This window comes from Vombatus ursinus, unplaced genomic scaffold (assembly GCF_900497805.2).
Source record: "Vombatus ursinus unplaced genomic scaffold, bare-nosed wombat genome assembly UNPS02007284.1, whole genome shotgun sequence".
NCBI classification, from domain to species: Eukaryota; Metazoa; Chordata; class Mammalia; order Diprotodontia; family Vombatidae; genus Vombatus; species Vombatus ursinus.
The window spans coordinates 6,726,891-6,751,422 of NW_020947062.1; the positions used below are offsets into that span (position 1 = coordinate 6,726,891).

General features: G+C 43.7%; 1 protein-coding gene across 5 annotated transcripts; it reads right to left on the minus strand.

Moving 5' to 3' along the window:
* Positions 1-1,815: 1,815 nt before the first annotated feature.
* SLC25A29 (solute carrier family 25 member 29) lies at positions 1,816-23,945 on the minus strand. Of its 5 annotated transcripts, XM_027849155.1 has the most exons (6): positions 23,133-23,179; positions 9,888-9,931; positions 6,995-7,029; positions 5,273-5,418; positions 4,497-4,580; positions 1,816-4,073 (listed from the first exon to the last, which is right to left on the minus strand). In XM_027849155.1, the coding sequence occupies exons 4-6, from the start codon at positions 5,363-5,365 to the stop codon at positions 3,336-3,338; spliced, it is 915 nt and encodes a 304-aa protein (XP_027704956.1). In that variant the 5' UTR covers positions 5,366-5,418; positions 6,995-7,029; positions 9,888-9,931; positions 23,133-23,179; the 3' UTR covers positions 1,816-3,335. The 5 variants fall into 5 exon arrangements, with proteins under 5 accessions (XP_027704956.1, XP_027704958.1, XP_027704955.1 ...); XM_027849157.1 differs by lacking the exons at positions 6,995-7,029; positions 23,133-23,179 and adding an exon at positions 23,855-23,945; XM_027849154.1 differs by lacking the exon at positions 23,133-23,179 and adding an exon at positions 23,855-23,945 and having other exon boundaries at positions 5,273-7,029.
* Positions 23,946-24,532: the final 587 nt, after the last annotated feature.

The following is a 24,532-nucleotide window of genomic DNA, read 5'->3' on the forward strand; positions in this document are numbered from 1 at the left end:
CTCCCTGCAGGCCTCACTCCTTTCGTGGGCTGACATCATCCTCCCTGTTAAATTTCCAGGACCACCTCACAGGGCTATTAAGGAAAACATCTTGTAGACCAGAATGCATCAAATAAATGTGAATCACTTAGTTTGGATTTATGTTCAAATTGAACAATCATTAAGCAGCAACTCCATGTAAGGCCATGTGTCCACTACAGGGGAAATATGGAATGTAAGATCAAATAACCCTGCTCCAAAGTGGTTTTAAATTTAATAAGGTAGAATAAGTTTCAGAAGTAAGCACAATACAGTGTGAGTATCCAGCAGGGGGCCCAAGCAAAAGACTCAGAAATTTGAAGGTACAGGCAGATTTCAGGGATGTGGAAGAGAGGAGGGTAAAGGAAATGGCCTAAGGTGGGCCTTGAAGGGAGGAATTGGAATAGTCAGAAATTGGAAGGGCATCAGAGAGGCTGCGCAGGCCAACTATAGGACAGGGCTTTCAGAAAGATTGATTCAACCAGATCTTGAAGGACAATTCAATTCAATGAGCCTCAAATGATAAACTTTACTTGGCAAAGGGAGCTACTGTAGGGTCTTGAGAAGGCATAATAATCCAGGTGAGGTTATCTAATAGACAAAGCCTTCTTCTCACAACCTTATTAAGTAGGTACAGAGGGACTAAAAGTAGAGGTGGTAAGACCAACCTGGAGCAATACAGTGGAATGTAAGAAATACTGAATTTCCACAAGACTTGTGGTAAAATCCCAGCTCTGCCACTGACTAGTTGCTGACATTGGAGAAGCCACTTCACTTCCATTCACACCAGGCTTTATCTTAATTCATGGGGTGGTAGGAAGGAAAGACTTTGTCAGATACAAAATGCTCTAAGAAATGTAAGGTTATTTATTTTTTTTGGCTAGGCATTGGGATTAAGTGACTTGCCCAAGGTCACACAGCTAATAAGTGTTATGTGTCTGAGGCTGCATTTGAACTCAGGTTCTCCTGAATACAGGGCTGGTGTTCTATCCACTGTGCCACCTAGCTGCTCCTAAATGTAGTTATTTAAAAACAAAATGTTCCTCCCCTCCTCATCCTTTTCTTGAGACCTATAAGGTAGAATATTCCATATTTCATGTAGTCAGATCCAGCTGATGTATCGGCTTTGCTGAATGGCTTCCTCTCTCCTTTTATTGAGGCTTTTTTTTTTTTTAAAAAGGCAATTGGGGTTAAGTGACTTGCCCCGGGTCACACAGCTAGTAAGTGTCAAGTGTTTTGGTCTGAGGCCAGATTTGAACTCAGGTCTTCCTGACTTTAGGGCTGGTGCTCTATCCACTGCCACCTAGCTGCCCCTTCCTCTCTCCCTTTAAAAAAAATTAATTCCTTGTTTTATATAAGAGACACTTCTCTGGGCATGAAATAAAGGTGATAGAGGAACCATATCTTTCTCATCTTTGAATGGTCCCCTGAATCCAGAGTAGCTCTCCACACAGGTCAATATGTAACTGTTTCCTGAATGTTATTAGACAGGTGTTATTAGATAACACCTCCTTTCTGTAGAATAAAAAGTAAAGGAAGACTGAGAAATTGAAAATTCAGTTGATCCCAAATAAATAACAAAACACAACTCTTTCCCTTAAGGAGAGATTCGGGGACTACATGGGGCAGGATGTTTTAATGCCTTGTCAGATACAGTCTTGGTATCACTGTTTTTGTTTAACTGTTTTGTTATAAAAGAGGGTTCAACAGAGAGGTGGTGGGGGTGAGAAAGTATAATGGTATGCATATCCAGAAGTGACTGATATAAAAAGGCATCAATAAATTTTTTTTCAAGTCTTGATTTAAAAAAAAAATTTATTGACTGTACAATAATTACAGAATATCTTACAAAGGTATCATTGACTTGTACATAAACTTTAGGTGACACATTTCACATTCAGTGGGAGCCTCCAAATGGCCACAATACCCTCCTCTGCCTTCTGCCAAATAATTGGATCCAGAAAATAAGTGTCTCCAGCATAATTTCTGACAGTGCAAATTGCTTTTAATTATATTTTCTTAAAATACAATGTAAAAAGGACCCATCCCCTAAACTCCCTAAACCTGTCCCAAGTCCCCTGCACTGTTCACCAATGGAGAGTCATTTCCTGCTTCGCAGGAAACAATATGGTGAATGGCCCCATTCTCTACCAAAGTATTTGCATTAACAAGGCTTATTAGATCCTCAAAAGTGAGAATGGCATTCTGATAGCAATAAACGCAAAGATTCCCAGAGTCTACATTTCATGCTGTGCACTTCTCAACATGCTGAAACCACATCTACCTATATCACTGTGGGCTATGGCCTAAAATGCCCATTCAAAATGAACAATGCAAGGGGTGGGAGCGGCTATGGCATTCTCATCTGACTCCATTAGTTCTCCCTGTTCTGAGTTTAACAAGATAAAAATGTTAGTTGACTTTATTAACTATAAAACATCACAAACAAACTTTCCGTTCCTGAGGAAGGGTGGAAGAGGTGCCATTTTGCTGGGCAGTGATGCCTAGGCCTCTCTGTGTGCCCCCCCTGAATGAAATGTGTGCTGATCCGGAACCATAGGGGAAGTGTTTCTTAGCCTAGACAGCCAAGACTTATCCTCTGGGATAGGAAGAACAGGAAGCCAGCAACATGCCTTGACTATGAATCCTAAAATTTAGATTGGGAAAGACCACAGAGATCACCAATTCCAACACCTTCGTTTTATGATAAAGAAAACTGGATCCCATGGAAGAAGCGATTTGCTCAAGGTCACACAGGAACAGAAGTGATATTCAAACCCAGGTCTGACTCCAAATCCTTTGCTCTGAATGCATGCTAGAGGTCTCTAAATTTAAGCCTCAGAAAAATCAAATTGGCCCAGTATAAGAAAATAAAATGTGACCAGGCCCAAGGACAAATGACCTCCAAACTTTTCAAAAGTGGTATAGATTTGACCCCCTGGAAGAAGGGTTGGGTTGATTAAAATCCAGGAAAGAATTTGTCAGAATGCTGGCATCAAGAGAAAAAGAATTAACTCCAGGGTGCCCGAGGATCAGAATGCTGGCTTCTGAGGTGCTTTTGAAGAGAGGTTGGCTACATTCCCAAGAAACAATAGAAGGAAGGTCTGTGTCACCAGGAGGAATGATACTCAGGCTCCCCAGAGGACAAGATAGAACCCAGGTCAAGTCAGGTGAAAGAAACTTAGTAGAGTTTGTTTACATAATTTTCTACAATGACAGGCATTTACAAAAATACAATAGGGCAAAGTCCAGCTCTGGGTGGGGGGAGAGGGACATGTCAAAAGTGAAGGAGACATCCTGGGGCTGGGGGCAAATCTTTACAAGCTGGAAGGCTGAGGGAGGGCTGTCTCACACTCTGTCATCACTTCCTCTGACCGCATGTACATAAGGAAGATGGTGACGGTGGCAAAGGTGGCTGCATTGACTGGGAAGGCCCGTAGCAGGGTAGATGTGAGACCCCGGGTGAACACCCTCCAGCCTTCCATCTGATAACTCTTGCGCACACAGTCGAGGATGCCATTGTACTGTTCAACACCCCGCACGCCATCTGCCTGTAGGCGGGACTTAATCACATCCACAGGGTAGGTCGAGAGCCAGGACACAATCCCAGACATGCCACCTGCCAACAGCAGCTTGGGCACCACAAAGTTGTCTTCAGGCTCACAGCCCAGGGAGCGGGTAAGGCAGTCATAGGTGAGGAAGTAGAAGCCAAAGCTGGGCGTCTCACGGATCAGAGTGGACACCATGCCTTTGTTAATGCCACGCAGGCCCTCCTGCTGGTAGATCTTCGCCAGGCAGTCCAGGGAGTTTTTGTAGGTCCTTGTCTTCAGTTTGTACTCGCCCGTGCCTTGAAGCTGCATCCGAGTTTTGGCCAGTTCCATGGGGCAGCAGATCACACACTGGATGGCACCTGCAGCAGACCCGGCCATGAACTGGTTCATGGGTGTGTCCTTTCCCAGGGCCCGAATTGTGTTGCCTTGGACCCCAAACACAAGGGCATTGATAAAGGTCAGACCCATCATGGGCGATCCAATACCTTTATACAGGCCAAATACCTAAAAGCAAAATAAGAGAGGAAAAAAAAAAAATAAATGATGGGGAATGATAGTGGTGGTGATAAAACCCAACTACCTTACTGATAAGAGTGGTATGTTAAAATGACTTATCCCACTAGATCAGGATTCAAATCTATTTTTTTTTTCAGTCATGTCTGACTCCCATTTGGGGTTTTCTTAGCAAAGATATTGGCGTGGTTTGCCATTTCCTTCTCCAGCTCATTTTATAGATGAGGAAACTGAGACCAACAGAGTTAAGTGACTTGCCCAGGGTCACACAGTCAGTAAATGGGACCATAGTCCAGTGATTTTGCCTCTAAATCAGAGATAACAATTCTTGGATTATCCGAATTCTGAAGGCTGTTATAAAAGATGCCCAGTGAACCACAAAGCACTGAAGAAATGTGAATTACTATTACTTACAGTTTCTTGCTTGATAATGGACTGAAAGCAGTGGAAAGTCCCTCGGTAGAGAGGTTTCTCTACACTCTGAACCTGGAGGCGTACCTAGAACAAAAGTTTACAGTGAAAAAAGGTTTGACAAGCCCAGGGAAACCCACAGAGTTTACTTGTCCTCTGCACTTAATATCTACAGCACTAGGGAGGCCCACTTGTGGCCATCAGAGAGCAGGAAGTGGTGAGATGCACTAGGCGGGTTATTTTATAATTGAGGTAAAGAGGGTTGGTGGGTGAATGTAAGTAAGGATGATGCACAAAACATTTCATGGGGCTTGAATGGGAAGGGAGTTAATAGGAAAGCACTCTTGGTGAAAGCACAGCCCTCCCTTTGTTTATGATGCCGGAGGACTGGACCCTGGAGTGGGACTGTGTGGTTACCCCTAGGAGTCCAAAATCAAGTCTTGAACTGTTCACAGAACCCCTCTTGCTCTATACTGAGCTGCTAAGTGCTAAATTAACCTGTTAATGGGTTCCCATTGTAAGGGTGAGCTGCTAATACCCATTGGCTACCATTATGTCACCAGAGAGGCCTAGGACAATACCTGCTCTCAGTTTATTTAACTGTCCTCATTACAAAGATCAAAACTGCTTCTTTTTGTGCTTCTTTTTCTTTTTTTAAAGGGAGGAGTAGAACTTAGGAAAAGTAAATACAGCACAATTTTTTCTTCTACGCTCAACAGTTTGGGTTTTGCAAGTAGTCCCTCATATCGATATCAGACTCCCACCCCAGGTAAAAAAACCTTATTTTTAAGGAGAGCAGTGTCAGGTCCAGACCAGACTCCACGGGGCTCAATCAGCAAGCAGCTCTCTCCAGTTAGGAGGGCAGGTTCCATGGGGCTGGCTTTAGACTTCAGATATCAGCAGCTGGGAGAAGGAGGACGTTCTCCTACAGAGGATACACCCCTAAACCCTGGGGTTTATCTCTGCTCTTGATATGCATTTTTTTTCAAGTTGCAGAGATATGAAGAAACATTTCCCCAAAGCTGTATTTGTATGTAACTGAGGTAGAGAGCATCCTGCCCCCACCCTTCTGGTAGTTTCAAAACCAAAGAGTACTAAATTTGGAGACTGAGAATTAAATCTTTGTGCTTTCCAGCCTGTGTCCTCCTTTGTAAAGTGAGCGAAGACTTCCAGCTCTACATTCTATCATCCTTACTGGGTTGTTTTTTTTTTAAATTATTCCTTTAATTTTCTTTGGCAAGGCCTTTCCCTGACTTCTTATTAGCACCTGGTTCTGAAAGCAGTAAGGGAAGGCCATCTATCCTATCTTCTGTGGAGGGAACCAGAAGAAGATCCACTGTGTCCATAGGGGAAGGAAGGGTCCCTTCACCTGACCTTTGGAGTTAATAGCCATCCTGGAAAAACCAGAACCTCAAAAGGGGGATTCTCATAACCTTACTTTTTTAGGAAGATATTACATAGTAGTGGTATTTGTACGGGAGTGTGTGGAGGGGCAGAGGAAATGAGGATGAATTTTTAAAAATGCTTCTTTACTTCAAACAACAGCAGAAAAAAAAAATAGCACAACTGTGTAGGTTTATAACTCCATGAAAAAAGTGTGATGGTGCATGTGGAACAGCATCCAGAGGAAATGCCCACCTGGCTCATACCAAGCAGTAACAAAGGTTAGGTTCTATGAAACTGAACTGTTCAAATGCATCTTAAGAAAGGGTCACCTGTCTGGCCAAAATTTAAAAAATAAAAAGGGCTGGGTTTTACTTATGTGTTGGTTTTGAAACATAATGGGATTTTCCGTGGGGTGTTTTTTTCCCTCTAACATTCAGAAAGTTATTTTAATTAAAACTCCTGTGAATGAGAACATGCTGTTCCTTCCTAGAGACAGGGCTTAGAAACACTGCAGGAAGGAGGCTCCCAATCCCTGATCACTCTCAAACCAGGACTTTATGACAGGCTGCCTGTCTACTAGTTCAAGTTTGCTTTAAAATCGGGTAGAAAACCTCAGATGTATGAAACAAACTACCCTTTATCCAAAAAGCAGTCTTGAGGTTCATTCATCCCCATCCCCACACTCCCTCCAATCCCAATGATCCCCTTCTCCTTCCAGGTCCTGATGTATCTAAGTATGGTCATCCCAACTCTGGGTTAGAGGGAGAAAGAGGCTTCAAGTCTCAAGCATTGGAGGAAATAATTTAAATGCTCTGAATAAAGGGTGCTCGGAAGTCGGGTCTAGTTATATGAGTAGTGATAATAGTGCTAATTCCCCCAGGAAATTTTTTTTTGTGGGGGAAGACATGGAAAACTGGGCTGGTCAGTGGAAGTTCTAGCCAGCTTGGGATACTGTCCCTACCCACAACCCTCCACCCCCAATTACTAGTCAGAGCTTGGGGTGCCTGGGAAGAAGGACTCCAGGGGGGTTTTTATGTCCCTTCTCGGCACTAATCATACATTCTGGGAGAAATTCAGACTGAGAGAAACAGAAGGTTCACCTGGTCTGTACTTACTAGGTAACTCTCCAGTGATGAGGCTTATCTCTCATCTACAACAAAGTAACACTTTTGCTGTTATAATGAAGACAGCCCTGGGCTCAGAAAGTAAAGGCAGTTAAAAAGCAACAGAACAAATTTTCAACATCACATCAAACACACAGGGGTGGGGAGGAAAGGGAGGGAGTGGGAAGCGGTGCTGGGGAGGACCCCTGATCCAATCTATTATTCTAGAATTGGAAAACCAGCGGCCCCACCCACCCTCTGGAAGCCAGACCCTGAACCCCTGGGGGGCACCATGGGAATGACAAAAGCCAAACTGTTCACATCACAAAAGGGATTTCAAGTATTTGTTTACTGGTTAGCAACTACGTGGACTGGGGAGCGACACAAAAATTTATTTAAGCCTACCTAGGCCCTATGCTAGAAGTTGAAAGAACACTGGATTTGGATTCTGGAACCTGGATTCAAATCCAGACTCTAATCCTAATGTTCAAAATATTTAATATTTTAATTCCCTTATATGTAAAACTAAGAGGTTGAATAAAGTGACCTTTAAATCCTCTTCTGGCTCTAACTGCCTATGATCTATGCTCCTATGAGCCAAAGATAAAGATAATGCCATCATAATTTATTATAGTTATTATTATTATTATATTGTCATAATTTAATGACCATCATAGGGAACCAACACTTAGCCTACAAATAAAAAAGGAGGGCTATATTGACTGGTCTTAAGAGTCAGGACACCAATCAATTCACCTGTCTAAGCCTCAGTTTCCTCACCTGTAAAATGGGTACAGCAATATGTACACTACCTACTCCACAGATCCTTGGGGAGCAAAATCACTTTGGAAGCCTTAAAAACTTATTTGAAATGTTGGTGGTAAAGTACACTGGAAGGAAACTATCCAGAAAAAAAAAAAGTGGGGCAACCTCACCAGCATCCTGAAGGTTTTCAAAGGAACCCCCCCTTTTTTTTTGGCTAGGCAATTGGGGTTAAGTGACTTGCCTAGAGTCATACAGCTAGTGAGTGTTATGTGTCTGAGGCCGGATTTGAACTCAGGTCCTCCTGACTTCAGGGCCTGTGCTCTATCCACTGAGCCACCTAGCTGCCCCCAACCCATTTTTTAAATAGCACTTTGTTTTGTAAGCATCTGTTTTCCAGGTGAGAAAAGTTAAATGATTTGTATAAGGTCACCTAGCTAGTAAGTATTAAGAGCTGGATACAGGTCCCCCTCCAAACCTTTCTATACTATACTTGCTAATACTACAGCTGTTTCCCAATTTACAGAAAGTTGAAAGAACAGGAAAATTCCCCGGATATGGGGGGAAATTCGTTTTGAAGTGACTTTTTAAAATGGAATTTGAAGAAATTGATTCTCTTCCATCCTGAAGTCTCTCTAATACCCCACTATGAGTAGCAAGTTGCCTGGTTTAGTCTGAATGGAGACTAAGCAATGAGAGAATGCTTAGGGAGAGGCAGAGTAAATACTGTGTCTTCTCTTTCAATAAGGGCCTCAGGTTATCAAAGTAATAGCTGTAATTTTCTTTAAAAACAAAAACCCTGAGACTATAAAATGCATGTGAACATAATATCACATTCAGGATACATGAAATACTATCGAGCTTGCAAATTCAAAATCTAGCTCTAATACTAAGCCTTAGTTTCCTCTTCTGTAAAATGAGGAGAAAAATGCTTGCACTATCTACCATACCAGGAAGGGAAGGATGTTGGGAATTGGGAAGAAATCATTCAGAAATTCTCCTTTCTCCTCCACAGGAGAGGGGCAAGGTTGGAGGGCCATCTCCTGCTTTCTAAAAGCAGCTATCAGCGAGTCAAAGCTAATGCTAATTCAGGATCAGAAATAAGCCATTTACTCTCCTTCCAGACTATGCAGGTATGCCTTTCTAAGAGAATCTGAATTGGAGCTGCCTCCTGGCTTTGTAAAAGGCTTCCCTGTGGGTTCCTTTGGAAGACACCTCACCTCCAAACTTTTAATACATGATTTAACTTGCAAACAAGCTTTAGAAATCGTGATTACCTAACACAAAGTAGGCCTTGGATCAATAGGAAATACAACACCTTTTTAAGCCAAACAAAAAAAACCAGCTTATGCTTCAGTTTCTTACTAGTTTGGCAGAAATGAAGTAAGTAATTCTTCCTTTTAGCTTGCAAGAGAACCTATTAGATACATTTTCTTCCTTCCTCTAAGGCACGAGGCTTCTCCCAAGTGGGTAGTGGCTGGGAAGGGGGGGGAGGGGGTGATACAGTCAAGCAATAAGAGATATGGATTTACCTTTTAAGGGTTTGAATTGTTTTCACTGAAGTTTTCCCCAAAGCTTCTCTTTGACCCCAGGCTGGTCAGATATTGGGGGGGTTCCGCCAGTTCAGAGGGTAACCCATTTAAGTGTTTACCCTCCCCTTCTCCCCAACAACAACAACAAAAAAACTCTATTTACAGGTTTTCATCTTCCTGAAAAGTGCGTCATAGAATGGCATTCTCGAGTGGCCTTGGAGAGGTGCCTGGGAAACAAAGTCTAGAAAGGGCTTAACTAAGTCAGTTTTTCCCAAAAGCACATATCAGAAATCTTCACAGCAACATGCACTCAAGTTTTCCAAGTGTCCAGGCCCTCAAGACTATTTCAAATGAGAATTTATAAATGATTGGCCCCTAAACAGTTTTAGATTTAAAAAACAAAGTCTCAATAAGATGGTTTCTCCAGGTATACACTTGACACCTCTCCAAAGATACCCAGAAAGCACTTTCACACACTTCAGGTAAAAATGAAAAAACCTGGAAAACTTCCCCTGAAATGTTATTCCCAATCTTCCCTGGTTCCCTTTTTCGGTGGGGCTGCCTTCTGTGCAAATTCATTTTATAATTAAACCTGTGGAAAAAAACCTCACCTTGACAGTGTCAAAGGGATGTCCCACCAGCACGCCTGCAGCACCTGAGGATTATAAGAAAAACAGAACTGTCAAGTGGACAGACGTGACTCCCCAAGCCACCCCGCATTTCTAATTCCCAAGGAGGCTGAGGTTGATAGATAAGACTTTTTTTTCTTTTTTAAGCAAATTGGGGTGATGGTAGGAAAGAATCTTTGGTTGAGTCCAGTTGTGTCAAACTCATGGAGGGTTCTTGGCAAAAATACTGGAGTGTTGCTTACTACCTACTTATATGACCTTGAACAAGTTACTTAACCTCTCTGGGCCTCCACTGCTCCATCTCTATCATGAGGGGGTTAGTTGGACTCAATGGCTTCTTAGGTCCCATTCAAGGCCTTTTACTTTAACCCTGACTTCTCTGCCCAGGAACACACTCCACACATCTATGTTGTTGAGCAAGTTTTTTCCCATGCCTAGGACGTGTTCCCTCCCTGACAGGTCCCCTATCTGTTCAATTCCTACTCATCCTTTAAAGTTGAACTCAATGTTTCCTCCCTCAAGAGTAAGCTTAGCATTCCTGAGGAAAAGACCAGAGCTGAATATAAAATTTGACTTTCAAATACAAGACTCAAGTGAAACATGGAAGAGGTGAACAGGAAAGAGAAATCATAAGAGACTTCTTAAGGTTGAACTGTTTACATTCCTGCAGGGAAAGATGATATTTGTAACTCATGAGTCCTTTGTCAGTATTGGGGTAGTGGGAGGGAAAAAAATTATAGGTATGCGTAGATAAATAGAGGGCACAGGGTGAGTTGAAGATGAAGGGGTCATATCTGGAAAATAAAATTAAGGGGTGAGAGAGGATTATATTGGGAGAAGGAGAAAGGGATAAGTAGAATGCGGTAAATTATCTCACATGAAACACACAAGAAAAGGCTTTTACAGTGGAGGGGAAATGGGGGAAGGTGAGAGGGAATGAGTGAATCTTATTCTCATAGGATTTGGCTTAAGGAGGGAATAACATACACAATGGGGTATGGAAATTGATCTTACCCTACAGGAAAATAAGGGGGGAAGGGAACAAGAGAGCAGGGGGTTGACAGAGGGGAGGGCAGACTGGGAGAGGGGATAATCAGAAGCAAACTCTTCTGAGGAGGGACAGGGTCAAAAGACAGAATAGAATAAATGGGGGGGTAGGATAGGATGAAGGGAAATATACTTAGTTTTTCACAACATGAGTACTATGGAAGTATTTTGCATGACTACACATCTATAACCTGTATGGAGATGCTTGCCTTCTCAATGAGGGTGGGTGGGGAGGGAGGAAGGGAGAAAATTTGGAACCCAAAGTTTTAAAAACACATGTTTAAAAAAAAAAAGTAAGCTTAGAGGCAGGTAGGTTGCTTCTGTGGATAGAGTGCTGGGTCTGGAGTCACAAAGTTCAAATCCAGACTCAGACACTTACTAGCTATGTGACCCTGAGCTAGTCCCTTAATTTCTGTCTGTCCAGTTTCCTCAAACGTAAAATGGGGGTAATAAAACGCACCCACCTCATAGGGCTGTTATGAGGATGAGAAACATAAGAAACTTGTAAAGCACTTAGCTGTGTCTAGCCCACAGCAGGTGCTATATAAATACTTGTTCCCTTCTCCTTCAAGAAGCTTCCTCTAAATGATCCATCCACACCTTCCCCACTTCTCTTCCAGCTGTGTTTATCAATCTCATTCCTAGAATGTAAGCTCCATGAGGGCAAGAACTTAAATAGGGCATCTCCTCCAACAATTCATTTCAATGTTAAGTACTCAATACACGTTTGCTGGAGGCAGCTAGGTGGTGCAGTGGATAGAGCAGTGGCCCTGGATTCAGAAGCATCTATGACCACAGACATCTTCGAATGGTCAGGCCAGTCAAGAAACCTTTGCCTGTGTACCAAACACTGTGTTAACCACCAGAAATAAAAAGAAGGGCTAAAACACTGCTCAAGACACTCATTCTAATGAGGGACACAATAAGGTACATACAAGACAAACAGGGAAAAAGCTGGAGACACTCATAGAGGGAAGGCTCTGGCTAGCATTAAGGGGGCTTTGGGATCTCTTTGAAAAGATTTTAGTTGGGACCTGAAGGTGGAGGTGAAAGCCTGGGGGACAGTCTGGAAAAGATGGATCATCATGTGGGAGGAACAGCTGGAAGGCCTGAGTCACTGGATTCTAGAGTACTTGGAATGGGGCAGAGAAAGGCTTAAGAAGTCAGGAAAGGAAGGGGGCAGGTCATGAAGGGCTATAAAAGCCTAACAGAGGATTCTGATCTGGATACAGGTAGAACAATTAGGAGGCTATTACAATAATCCAGGTATTATAATAATAGTAACAACAACTAGCAGTTATCTGTACTTTCAGTTTTGCAAAGCACTTTATACATTATTTCATTTAACATTAAATGACTTATCCAGGGTCACAGAAAAGCCATTACAATAGTTCAAGTATAATAATAATGATAATATCAACAACTATTATATGCACTTTAAGATTTGTAAAGCATATAAATGCTAGTTTTCTCCTTTAAAGTGACTTATCCACAGTCACACAGCTAGTAAGCATCTGAGGTTGGATTTGAACTCAGGCTTAGGTATGAAAAAATGTGGGCCTGTTCCAGTGTCAGTGGGTATATACAGTAGAGATTTTCTTATTGTTCAGTCATATATGACTCTTCATGACCCCATGGACCACAGCACACCAGTACTGGCCATGGGGTTTTCTTGGGAAAGACACTGGAGTGGTTTACCATTTCCTTCTCCAGTCAATTAAAGCAAATGGAGGTTAAGTGACTTGCTCAGGGTCACACAAGTTAGCAAGTGTCTGAAGCCAAATTTGAACTCAGGCCTTCCTGACTCCAAGCCCAGTGCTCTACCCCACTGTGCCACCTGGCTGCCTAGACTACAGATATTACAAAGGTAGAAATGACAAGATTTGTCAACTGACTGGATGCGGGGTGAGTGGGAGTGAGGAGCTGAAAATGATTAGGAGTGGGGCCTTCAATAGTCACAGGGAAGTCCAGAAGAAGGAAGGCTGGTTTGTGTGGGGAGGGGGTGACAGTGAGTTGTTTTGGACATGCTTTAGCTTTCTACCTAGATAGCTCCAGACATGAGATCTTTCACTTGGAAGGTGCTCATTATAGAATAACAAAACACAGAATGTCAGAACTGAAACAGACCTTGTATTCCACCAAGTCCCTCACTAGTCAGCAAGCTCCTGCCTGCCTGCCAGCTTGCCAAATCATCAGTCTGTTTTTTGTTATTGTATGAAGGTGTTGGGGGGGGGGGGGGGTTTGCTCTAATCCAAAACTCTTTCACTGGATGACTGTATTGGAAAAGGAAGGAAAAACAACAATCAGAAGTTAAGTAGTTTAATATGTGACTCCAAGGCCAGTAGGGCCTGGAGTCAGGAGTTTACTTTCAGCCTCAGACTTACTGTGTGATCCTGGACAAGTCATTTCATCTGTTTGCCTCAGTTTCTTCATCTGTAAAAATGGAGCTCAGGATAGCACCTACCTCAAAGAGCTATTCTGACGGCAAAATGAGATATTTGCACAGCACCTGGCACAGAGCAGGCACCATGTAAATGTCAGCTTCTACTATTACCATTGACTTGTCCAAGGTCACATAGTTACCCTTTGTTGTTTCAGTCCTAATTCTTCATGACCCCATTTGGGGTTCTCTTGGCAGAGATACTGCAGTGGTTTGCCATTTCCTTCTCTAGCTCATTTTACAGATGAGGAAACTGAGGCAAACAGGGTTAAGTGACTTACCAGGGTCACACAACTCTTCTGTGGCCAGATATGAGTTCAGGAAAATGAGTCTCACTGACCCCAGGCCCAGTGCTCTATCCACTGTGCAACCTAGCTGCCCACCACGTATCTGTTTTTACAGATATATCTATATACAGGATAGATTAAAAAAAAAAATCAGAGAAGGCACTAGAATTAAGAGGCTTCTCTTACAAGGTGAGATTTTAGCTGAGAGTTAAAGGAGGCCAGAGAAGCCCAGAGGCAGAGATCAGGAAAGCTAATATTGAGGCATTGGGGGGGGTGGAAGAGACGGACAGACAGAAGACACAAACCGATTACAACCAGTGAAAATGCTCAGAGTCTAGAGATGGAAGGTCACTGCACCTTTCTTTGTACCCATTTCCTAAACTGTAAATGATGGAGCCGGTCCTCTAAGGTCCCTTCCAGCTCTAAATCCTCTAATCATATAATCTACAGCCCATTATTCTCATTACCATGTCTTATTGCTTCAGCACTGGATTAGTAACAATTGTATTGCCTCTGACTTTCACTTTGCTTAGCCCTTTTCAGTCCAACTCTTCGTCACCCCATTGAGGGCTTTCCTGGCAAGATACTGGAGAAGTTTGACATTTGCTTTTCCATGCCTGTAACTACCATCAACATTTATTAAGTGCCTGCTATGTGTGTGTGCCAGGTATTGTGCTAAGGATAAAAAAAAAAAAAAATTAGAAGACTGCCCCTCTCTCATGGAACTTAGGATCTAATGGGGGGAGATAACATGCAAACAAATATATACATGGGAAATAACTAGCATAGAGAAAGCACAGAATTAAGAGGGTAAGACTGGAATGGGGAAGAATCTCCATGTACTTTGTTTTGCTAACTTTATTTAGTCCCATTTTACTGATGGGAAATCTGAGGCTTGAGCAGTTCGGTAACTTGCCCAGGGTCACATAGGAATAAATCTCTAAGAGCACGTTGGAACTCACTGGCCACTCCAAATCCAGCTCCACTCTACCACCTAGCTGCCAGATAGGAAAGTGCAGAGGGGCTATCATCCTACCAGGCTACTCAGTTCTTAACTGTTGAGTTGCATTGTTTCCTTGTTTTGAAGTCAATTATCTTAAGGACTATCATGGAGAGAATGAATGAGGCAATTTCTGATGGACGGAGCAGTGGTCAGAGTCACTAAGCCTGGACAGGTTGGTTTCTTACAAGGAACTGTTGGTATTTCAGGTAAAAGGAAGAGGAGGCATTTGCACCAGGTATCCCAGATGCCTAAACTGAAGAGTGGGGTACCAACGATGATAAAAACCGAGGCAGCTAGGGTTAGGGTGCTGAACCTGGAGCCAATAAGACCCAAGTCCAAATCCAGCCTCAGACACTACGTGTGTGTGACCACAATCAAAGTCATTTAACCTGTTGGCCTCAGTTTCTTCAACTGTAAAATGGGGATAATAATAGCACCTAACTCCCAAGGTTGTTGTGGGCATGAAAGGAGACAATGCCTGGCACATAGTAGGCAGTTATTATCTATAAAATTGGGATAATAGCACCAACCTCCCAGGATTGCTGTGAGGATAAGATAATACTGGAAATGCTCTTTGCAAATCTGACAGTGCTATATAAATTCTAGTTATTATTGGTGGTGATATTATAATTTTACTTGTTATATTACTTGGTTTATTTTTTTGAAGCAATCAGGGTTAAGTGACTTGCCCAAGGTCACACAGCTAGTGAGTGTTATGTGTCTGAGACCAAATTTGAACTCAGGTCCTCCTGACTCTATCTCTAGGAACAGTAATCAAATCAATATTACCTTTCTCAAAAAGGACGATAGTCACTATGATTCCACTAGAGAACTCCCTGAACAAACACCCCTCTCCTTGTATAACTCTCTCCTACATACATTATCTTCTTCATTAGAATGTAAATTCATTGGGGGCAAGAGTCTTAAATGCTTTTTCATTCATTCCTTCATCATTCATGTCACATAGCAACTAAGTGTTGGTGCTGGGATTCCAACTCAGATTTCCTGCCGCTAATACCACCCTCCTATCCATGAAGGCCTTCAGTAACAGTAATAATCACTGAATAGTAACCTGAGCACTGAAGGGCCCTGAGGTTATCTATTCCAACCTTATAATTTTGTAGATGAGGAAACTGAGGTCCAGAGATCAAATGACTGGCCCTAGGTTTGAACCCAGTTTCTTATTTCATGTCCAACACTCTAATACCACACTGAATCCTAATAAATCACTTTCTAGAGCTCTGTAGTACAAGTGTTTGCCCCGTTTTACAGAAAAGGAAATGGAAGCTCAGGAGTTAGCTCACAGTCACAGCACTGCTTTCAAAGTTGGGGCTAGAATTTCTATCTGTTAACTAGACCATACACATCTCCGAGAAGCCTTTATTTTTTGGAGGCAATTAACCCAAATTGTGACTTGCCCAGGGTCACACAACTAATAAGTGTCTGAGGCTGGATTTGAATTCAGGTCCTCCCAACTCCAGGGCCTGTGCGCCACCTAGCTGCCCTCAGAAGACTTAAAAAAAACTGGACAAAATAATTCACTTGGTCACAGGAATTCAGAGAGGCACCTACTCTACAATTTAATCTTAGACAGTTGTCCAGAGTCACATAGCTAATCTGTTGTCAGCACAACCTGAACCCAGATCTTACTGACTAGAAGGTAGCTTGTCTTTATGAAGATGCCCACAGCTTTCCGGGAATCAGTGCACCCAGCCTTGTATGAACAGATACATAGATGTATTGTACTCTCTGTGCAAGATTATAGTCTAGGCTCAGGAGTAAAAGAAACTTCTTGGCCTTAACTTAAACTCCATTCTGCTCCCTTGATGAGCTATCCATGAGCTAATTCTGGGCATAAGCAGGGATGGGGGGAGCAGGGGTAAGGACATTCTTGTGTAATTGGGTTGGGGGGGTAGGGAGAGGGGGATAGGACCGCTCAGAGTTTACATTGCATGGGGGGGGCAGTGCAGGAGACAAACTTCTTGGGCAAATCATTGTAATCTCCTAAACCTCAGTTTTCTCATCTGGAAAATAGGGATGATTCCTAATCTAGTTACTCAGGCTTATTAGAAGAATCATATGAGGTAATGCATGAGAAGGAACTTGCATTTATGAGAAGGAATCACTGTGATACCCAACCCAGCATGGGACACAAGGACATGTCCCCTAGTCCCTGTCATGGAGATGACAGAATAGCTGAAGAAACAAACAAAAAAAAATATCATACTCCCAAACCACAGTTTCATCATCCATCCAATGCGAATGTTAACAGGATTTTTCCTGAGCCAGTCTCTAACCTGAGAATGCTTGGAGTCTCACAAAGCAGGCCTAGAGATGAGAGTGCCAGTAATCAAGTAGTTTAATTAATCAATTTCAGAGTGAGGAATGTACTTTTTCAGCTGAAGTAAAAGCAGAGATTAAATCACTTAAATCACAACTGGGGAAGGAGGGGGAAGATGTATTACAAACAATCATTTAGTGGTTTCCCACCAGATAAGTCCCACGATTCAACAATTCTCAAGTCAAGTGTTTGGGGATTGTGACCACCTCCCCTAAAGTACAGAACCAGAATTCTGTGACGGGAACAGGTTCTGCAAACTTTGACTCGCTTCACTTCAGGTACACAGGCAGAAGGATGCCAGTGATGGTGAGCCTTGTCAAATTAATCAGTTTGATTAATTTATTCAAAAATTAAAAAAAATTAACTTATTTAAAAATTAGTTTGATTAATCAGTTTAAGCTGCATTGTGAGCTCTGACTTCCAAGCCAGAAAGGCAGCTCTTGAGAAAACTAAATTAGTATATCCATTAATATCGATTAATATGAAAATTATAAACTTCTTTCTCATTCCCTCCTTTTGGCCAAAAAGGTCGGAATGACCCTTGAAGGCCAATAAGCTATCACTGGAACAAGAACTATCATTTATAAGGTGCTTTATATATGCTACCTCATTTGCTCCTAACAAGAACCCTGCAAAATAGATACATAGTATAGATATTAGTTCTTTGTAAGAGATGAGGAAATATAATTGAGCAGATAAATGATCTGCCCATTTAAAAAGTATATATACACACATATATACATATGTGAGTGAGTGTGTGTGTGTGTGTGTGAGATTCTGCACTCTAAATATATCACATTTCTTCCAGGAGGTGTAAAGTATTAATCCCCTGACTATGGATTTTCACTGAATACAACTATGGCATTCAAAGTTGTTTATTTTTACATTGTTGTGGTCACTATATAAATGGTTCTTGTGGTTCTGTTCCATTTCATTCTTCATCAGTTTACAAAAGTCTTCAAAATTGTTTTCACAATATTGATGTTATACTATAAGTTGCTCTGATTCTTCTCACTTAATTCTGTATAAGTTCACATAAATCTTTCCACATCTCTTTGGAGCCATAACACTACTCCATTACATCTGTACCCCACAAATTATTCAGCTACATTTAGCTACTGATGGGCACCTCTTCAGTCTCCAGTTTTCTCTCACCACAAAAAGAGAAGCTGTAAGTAACTGCACACCTAAGACCTCTCCCCAACTTTGGGGAGGGCCAGGGAGTGGCTCACAGGCCAAATTGTTCTACAGCTGAGCCAAAGGACCAATTGTCTTGTCACTTTTTGTGACTAAATCCAAACTGCTTTCCCAAATGGTTGTATCTATGCACAGGCCTACCATCATTAAAGTGCCCATTTTCCTACCATCCCTCCAATATTTATCATTTTGGTTCTGCTGGACTATTTTAAGAACTAGAGAGAAATACTGTTCTACCTTCTCCCAAGGATTTTTTTGAATTCCAAAGACGGTAGAGTATGCATGAATATTGAGGAAAAAAGCTGATGTTAATCATAGTGACATCCCAGAATCCTAGATTTAGAGCTGGTGGGCATTTAATCCCAACTCCTTATAATTTAACAGATGAGAAGACTTGCTCAAACTCCCATACGTTAGTTAAGAAATAGAGGGACGTCTTTCTGGTGGTTCCTCCTATTGGTTCTATTTCTTACAACATCACTAATGTGAAAATGTTTAATGAGAATGTATACGTATAGCCTATATCAGATTGCACATCTTGGAGAGGTGGGGAGGGAGGGGGAGAAAAATTTAAAACTCAAAAATTTATGGATGTGATGGTTGATACATCAAAACAAATTTTTAAAAAAAGAAAAAAAAATAGAGGGACGATTCTGTCTGACTAATGTCCTCTATTTCCTCCCAGCAGCCTGACTCAGTCCACAAAATTCATTGGCTGGCTAGGACCCTTAGGGCTTAACAGTTTGGCTTGGATCGACTCCCTGTTCCTCCTTTCTCCTTTCGAACCATCTGTGCCAGCAGACACATCACTGCCCCAGATAATGTGTTTATGTAGGAGAAACTTTCTACTTCTTGCTGTTCAGCTGTGTCCTAGTCTTTGTGACCCCGTTCAGGGTTTTCTTGGCAAAGATACTGGAGTGGTTTGCCATTTCCTTCTCCAGCTCATTTTACAGATGAGGAACTGAAGCAAATTGGGTTAAGTGATTCGCCCAGGGTCACATGGCTATTAAGTGTATGAAGCTAGATTTGAATTCAGGAAGATAAATCTTTCTGACTCCAAGGCCAGCATTCTATCCACTGCAGTTTATTACTGAACTTCCTTGAAAACCCCAAAATGGCACCTGATACCTCTTGGTTGGGTTGTGAGCAATGGGGTTAAAGAAACAGCAGTTAGGACAGCATATCAAAGTTGGGACTGGACCTTAGAATTATAGGCCATAAACTATCACATCTGGGGGGCAGCTAGATGGCGCAGTGGATAGAGCACCAGGAGTTCAAATCCAGCCTCAGACATATGATACTCACTAGCTATGTGACCCTGGGCAAATCACAGCTGGGAGGGATCTTTTAGAAAACTGTAACATGTCAGAATTTCGATTCAGTTTAGTATACAGAAAAAGCCTGGGGAAGGAGACCTGGACAAGAGATCTGGGTTCCAGTGTGGCAAAGACTTTTACTATACCAACTACACAAAGTGTTGGGTTTTCAGGAAAAGCAATTTTAGACATTAAAGTACCAAATGTCAGCTACGATTATGTGACAGGTGGGGCATTTAAGGTCCAAAGAGGACATGTGCTTTGTCCAGTCAATGGCCCATTAAGAAGACAAATATCCTAATTTCTAGACCAGGGCTCTTCCTAATATATTGTACCACCTCACTAATCAATGAATAAGCAGATCTGTCTGTATCTCTAGTCTCCAAAAGGCAGTTGTTTGTTATTTTTAAACTTTTAAAATGTGCTTCACTATAATTTACTATAACATTACTATTTCCTATTGGGGTACAGCATGAAGTTCCCAGAGCACATTAGTTCTTCTGATCTTACCAGCAGCCCTTGCTTATATGTGGAAATAAAAATCCACCTTCTACCAAAAGGACAGATGAGAAAACTGAAGGCCAAAGAAAGGTGATTTGTCCAAGGATCACAAAGCAAAACTTAGTGGTACATCAGGAACTGGTCCCTGGTGTCCAAATCTTCTTCAATTTTCCAAGTTCTCCCCTGGGCTGTGCAGGGAATTATGGGATGTGGATTCTAGCCCTGCCTCAAGACATCAATTAGCTATGCAACTTAAAACAAGACAAAGTCATGTAAGAGCTGATGTGGATCTATAAAGGATGTATACTTACTGAAAACAGCAGTAAGACTTTGCGGGGACACCTTGTATAGTAAGGTAACATGAAAACCAGTTTATATCCACTGTCTCATTTGGTTTTTACAACCCTGAGTGGGCACTACAGGTAATATTCTCCCCCCTCCATAGTATTTTATTTTTTGTAATTACATGTAAAGATCCTTTTCAACATTCACTTTTGTTAAGATTTTGAGTTACAAACTTTTTTTCTCCCTCCCTCCCCAAGATGGCAAGCAATCTAAACATGTAATATTATTTTCATTTTAAAGATGAGGAAACTTGAAGCTCAGGGAAGAAACCTACCTATCATGATGATACAGCCAAATAAGTGTCAGAGGTGGCATTTGAATCCAAGTCTCTCAGACTCTTGAGTCTAATTTCTGTATTTGCTATGCCACTCTCTTCTTCCTTCAACAGTTCAAAAGGCCAAGCTATATATACTGGGTATTATAGAACAAACAAGATAAAAACAGTTTACCCTACTTTCCTACTGCCCTCATCTCCACTACTGGCTGTCTTCACTAGCCATGAGGACCACTCTTGGTTATCCCTACCACCTCATCTCCACCCCTGGTCGTCTTCTCTTGGCCAGTGAAACTGACAAGTGCCATGAGCTGTGAGGCCCCAGAGTCCCAAGAAACATTTTGACCATCTGATATATGGCACTCTGGGGATCCAGAGGCGGAGAGTGTTTCTGGTAAAGAACAAGCCATGTGGCTGAGCTGATGAAAAGGGGTGCTTGCTGTCACTGTAGAACAAGGGCCAAAAACCAGGCTGAACAAATGCCAGAAAGTGGAAGGAGACAACTCCCCACTCTCTCTCTTTGAAGGCAAAACTCACTGCTAAATCAATGCTTGGTCTGTGGTTCACCAAGGAGGCGGCTGGAAAAAGAAGAACAAATTCTGAAAGACATAATAAGGTCACTGTCCAAAGCTTGGAGCAAATACCAGCCTGGACTGAGAGGCTCCATGGCTCTCCTGCAAAGACTCTAAATCCTGGCTTCGTCTGTCAATCCTTCCCTGTTCCTGATGCAAATATAATTTGCTTTCTTTAAATAAGATATAATGCTAACTTCAAAATGTCAGGGTTGAAAAGAGGCTGATTAGGAGAGGATGGGTGTGACCTTACATAGCCCCCTTTCATGTCCCAGGTAAAAAAGTCACCTCTAAGATACTTTTCAATTCTAAATCCTATGATACTGGTCATTTTATTTAACTTCTTTTTCCTTGCCTCCCTTCCTTCTGCCTTCCTACTCACTCTGGCTGCAAATGTTTGAAGTCATAAATTCTTAAGAGAGGGAAAAATGGACATTTCTTGATTTTTAAGTTAAAGCCTGACAGAGTTGTTTCTTCAATTTATGTAGGGGAGGAGAAGGGGCTGGTTTTTTGGGGGCGGGCGGGACGGGGATGGAGGGGTCGGACACTAAAACAAAACTTGACTAAGTATGTATGTTGAAAGTTCTGGAGCCAGAGACCTCACTCAGTTACAGTTAAGAAACCTGAAGACAGGAAGTTATTTATTCATGTGATTTGCAGTCGGAAACTCCAGCCTCTTCCCCCTCCCCCCATCCCTAAGCTTGAAAACCCTTTTGAACCAGACACTCCTGAAGGCTTGATTTCACTGGGTCCTTTGACTAACACTGCCCCCCCTCCCCCAAACCTCAGTGGGATGAGAAGCTGCTATGATTATGGAAGCATACCATTTCAGAAAACTTAGGGAGAAAGCTATTGATGGTATAGGGACAAGGGTTCACTCCATTTTCCAAGAAGTCATTCGTTGGGCCTCAAGCAACTTCCTAAAGACTAGCTACAAAGTTAAGAGAGGGGAGGGAAAGTTCTCACAAAGGCATCCAGAAGTTAAATATTTGGTGGCCACCTAAAAGACTCTAATTGTGATGAAGGTTAAAATTCAACCTTGTGTGTGGTCTTCCCACATTCAAAAGCCTTAGAATTTTCTAGACCAGTCCCCTCATTCCACTGGAAGAAAAATGAGACAGGGAGAGAAGAATTTAAATTAAGCTACACTGTGTCTAAGAGGCCCTGAAAAGAGAGGGAGCCCCCGCCTCACTGACCTCATTTATCGCCCCTCCCAAGTAAAATTAAGAACAGGGACAAACTCGCAGTGGGGAAATGGGGTTTTAAGGAGATGGGGGTCGTGGTGAAGTGGGAGAGAGTGAGACTTGTTTACCCAACCCTAGGATCTAAGCCTGGGGGAAAGGAGAAGCTCCCATAGGTGTTACCCAAATGCTTCAGGCCAACAAAAGGAAGAAGGATCCGATGAGGGAGACAGGGGCCGGAGGACCGCCCTCCCCTTTCCCCAGCCCCCAGCAATGCAAAGGCCCACCAGTGAACCCGGTTCCACCCCAGGCAGGGATTGGATTCGAGACTGGGGTGAGAGGAGGGGCAGTCCCGGGCTCCAGGCTCGGGCTAGCCCGACCCCAAGCTGAGGATGCTCGGAATGCAGGGGGGAGGGGGCGAGGCGCTGCGGCTGCTGGTGCTAGCGCAGCCGCCTCCCCCAGCAGCCTATTGTTCGCCGCGAGCTCCCGGCTCCCGCCCGCGCCAAGACCCGAGTCCCGCCCCGGAGCCCCGGGCTGGGTGAAGCCCGTGCACGCTTGCAGCTCACCCCAACCCTAGCAAGCCCGGAGTGGGGTGCACGTGGAGGCCCCCTCGCATCCCGGGGAATGCACACACCCATTCCCCCAAACTCCCCCCCGCCCCCACCAGGTTGTACGCCGCTGCGTACGCTGGCCTCAGCTCCCCTACTCACCCCCCCTACTCACCCCCAACGCATCCAGCCAAGAAGTCGAGCGCCATCGCCGGCCTCTCCCGGTGCCAGGTGCAGCGCCTTCTCCTCCGGGCCAGCCCCCGGGCCGCCTCCCACCCGCGGCTCCCTGATCCGCCCGCCCCACCCGCCCGGCTCCGGGTGCTGCGCTTGCCAAAAGCTGGGGAGCAGGAGATGCACCGCCTAAGCCCCGAGCCGCCCTCCCCCCAGCCCCAGGGAGAGCCTCGGCTCGCTCCTTCCTTGCTGCGCGACGGGGCTGCGCGCTCCCTCGGCTGCTCCGGCGTTAGCAGCAGCGGCAGCAACAGCAGCGAGCACCGCCCGCCTTCCCGGCCCGGCCCTGCCCCGCGCGCCCTGCCCAGCCCCCGGTGCGCCCTGCTCAGCTCGCGCCGGTTTCTGATTCTCAACGGGGAGAAGACGACCCGGGGCGCAGAGCTTTCTCCAGTCCTGCTCTCCGGGCCCGGCGGGGAGGGGAAGTCACAGCCAATCAGCCCGCAAGGTGCGGACAACACCCCAGGCCGGGCCCGGAGCGCGGAGGTCCGATTGGCTGGGAGGACTCACGGCTGGAGGAGGCGAGGGGTGGACGTGGCGGGCGCGGCTGGAGGGGGGGGGGGGGGGCAATCCCCCGGGCTTGCAGACAAAGGAGCCGCTTTGTGCTGGTGGGCGGCTGCCGGGCCGGTGGGGGGCACGGAGGAGGAGATGCTGAGCTGGAACGGAGCGTACCTGAGCCCACTTGCTGTAGGGGAGGTCACTCAAAGGTCCAGAAATGGAAAGTGCTCAGAGATCCATCTAGTCTGCTCAGAGAACAGGTTTATCGAGGGCTTTAAGGTTTGCTTTTAAAATGTTGGACTCATTCCAACCCTGAGTTGTAGGCGGAGTAAGCAACCTCATTCCCATTGTATGGAAGAGGAAACTGAAACTCAAAAAGCTTAAGAGATTTGGCCAACTTGACATAACTAGTAAAGTGTTGGGAGCAGGGGTGGAGGTTGGGGGGGGAGAGGGTTGAGACAGAGAGGTACATGATGGGGGAAACTGAGCCAGGAGAATCCCTTCTCAGACCGAGGCTAAAATTGACCTCTCAGCTTTTCCCAATGCTGACTTCCCACCAATATCACATTCTGTCTTGAGTAGCTTGTGGCAATTCTCAGATGGTGGATTATTGATTTATCAGTGGATTATTATGATCCACTAGACAATTCAAAATAAAATCATGAGCTTTTTTTTTACCTCAAACAGCAAGTTTCACTAATCACAGTTTAGGAAGAATTTTTCCATGATTTACCTCTCAAACTTAATTTGTCATGGTGTAAAAAGTCAATCATTAGAGATTTCTATACACTTGCAAATTCTCAGCAAGCCATAACCCAAACAAGCTTTTTGGCTAGTTTACCCATTAAAATA

Excerpts from the sequence above, each read along its gene's own strand:
- SLC25A29 (XM_027849157.1), bottom strand. The coding sequence starts at position 5,365 with ATGGAACCTGCCCTCCTAACTGGAGAGAGCTGCTTGCTGATTGAGCCC. Across the intron at positions 4,581-5,272 it reads CTGCTCTCCTTAAAAATAAG|GTACGCCTCCAGGTTCAGAG; the intron begins GTTTTTTTACCT and ends CTTTTGTTCTAG. Across the intron at positions 4,074-4,496 it reads CCATTATCAAGCAAGAAACT|GTATTTGGCCTGTATAAAGG; the intron begins GTAAGTAATAGT and ends TTTTGCTTTTAG.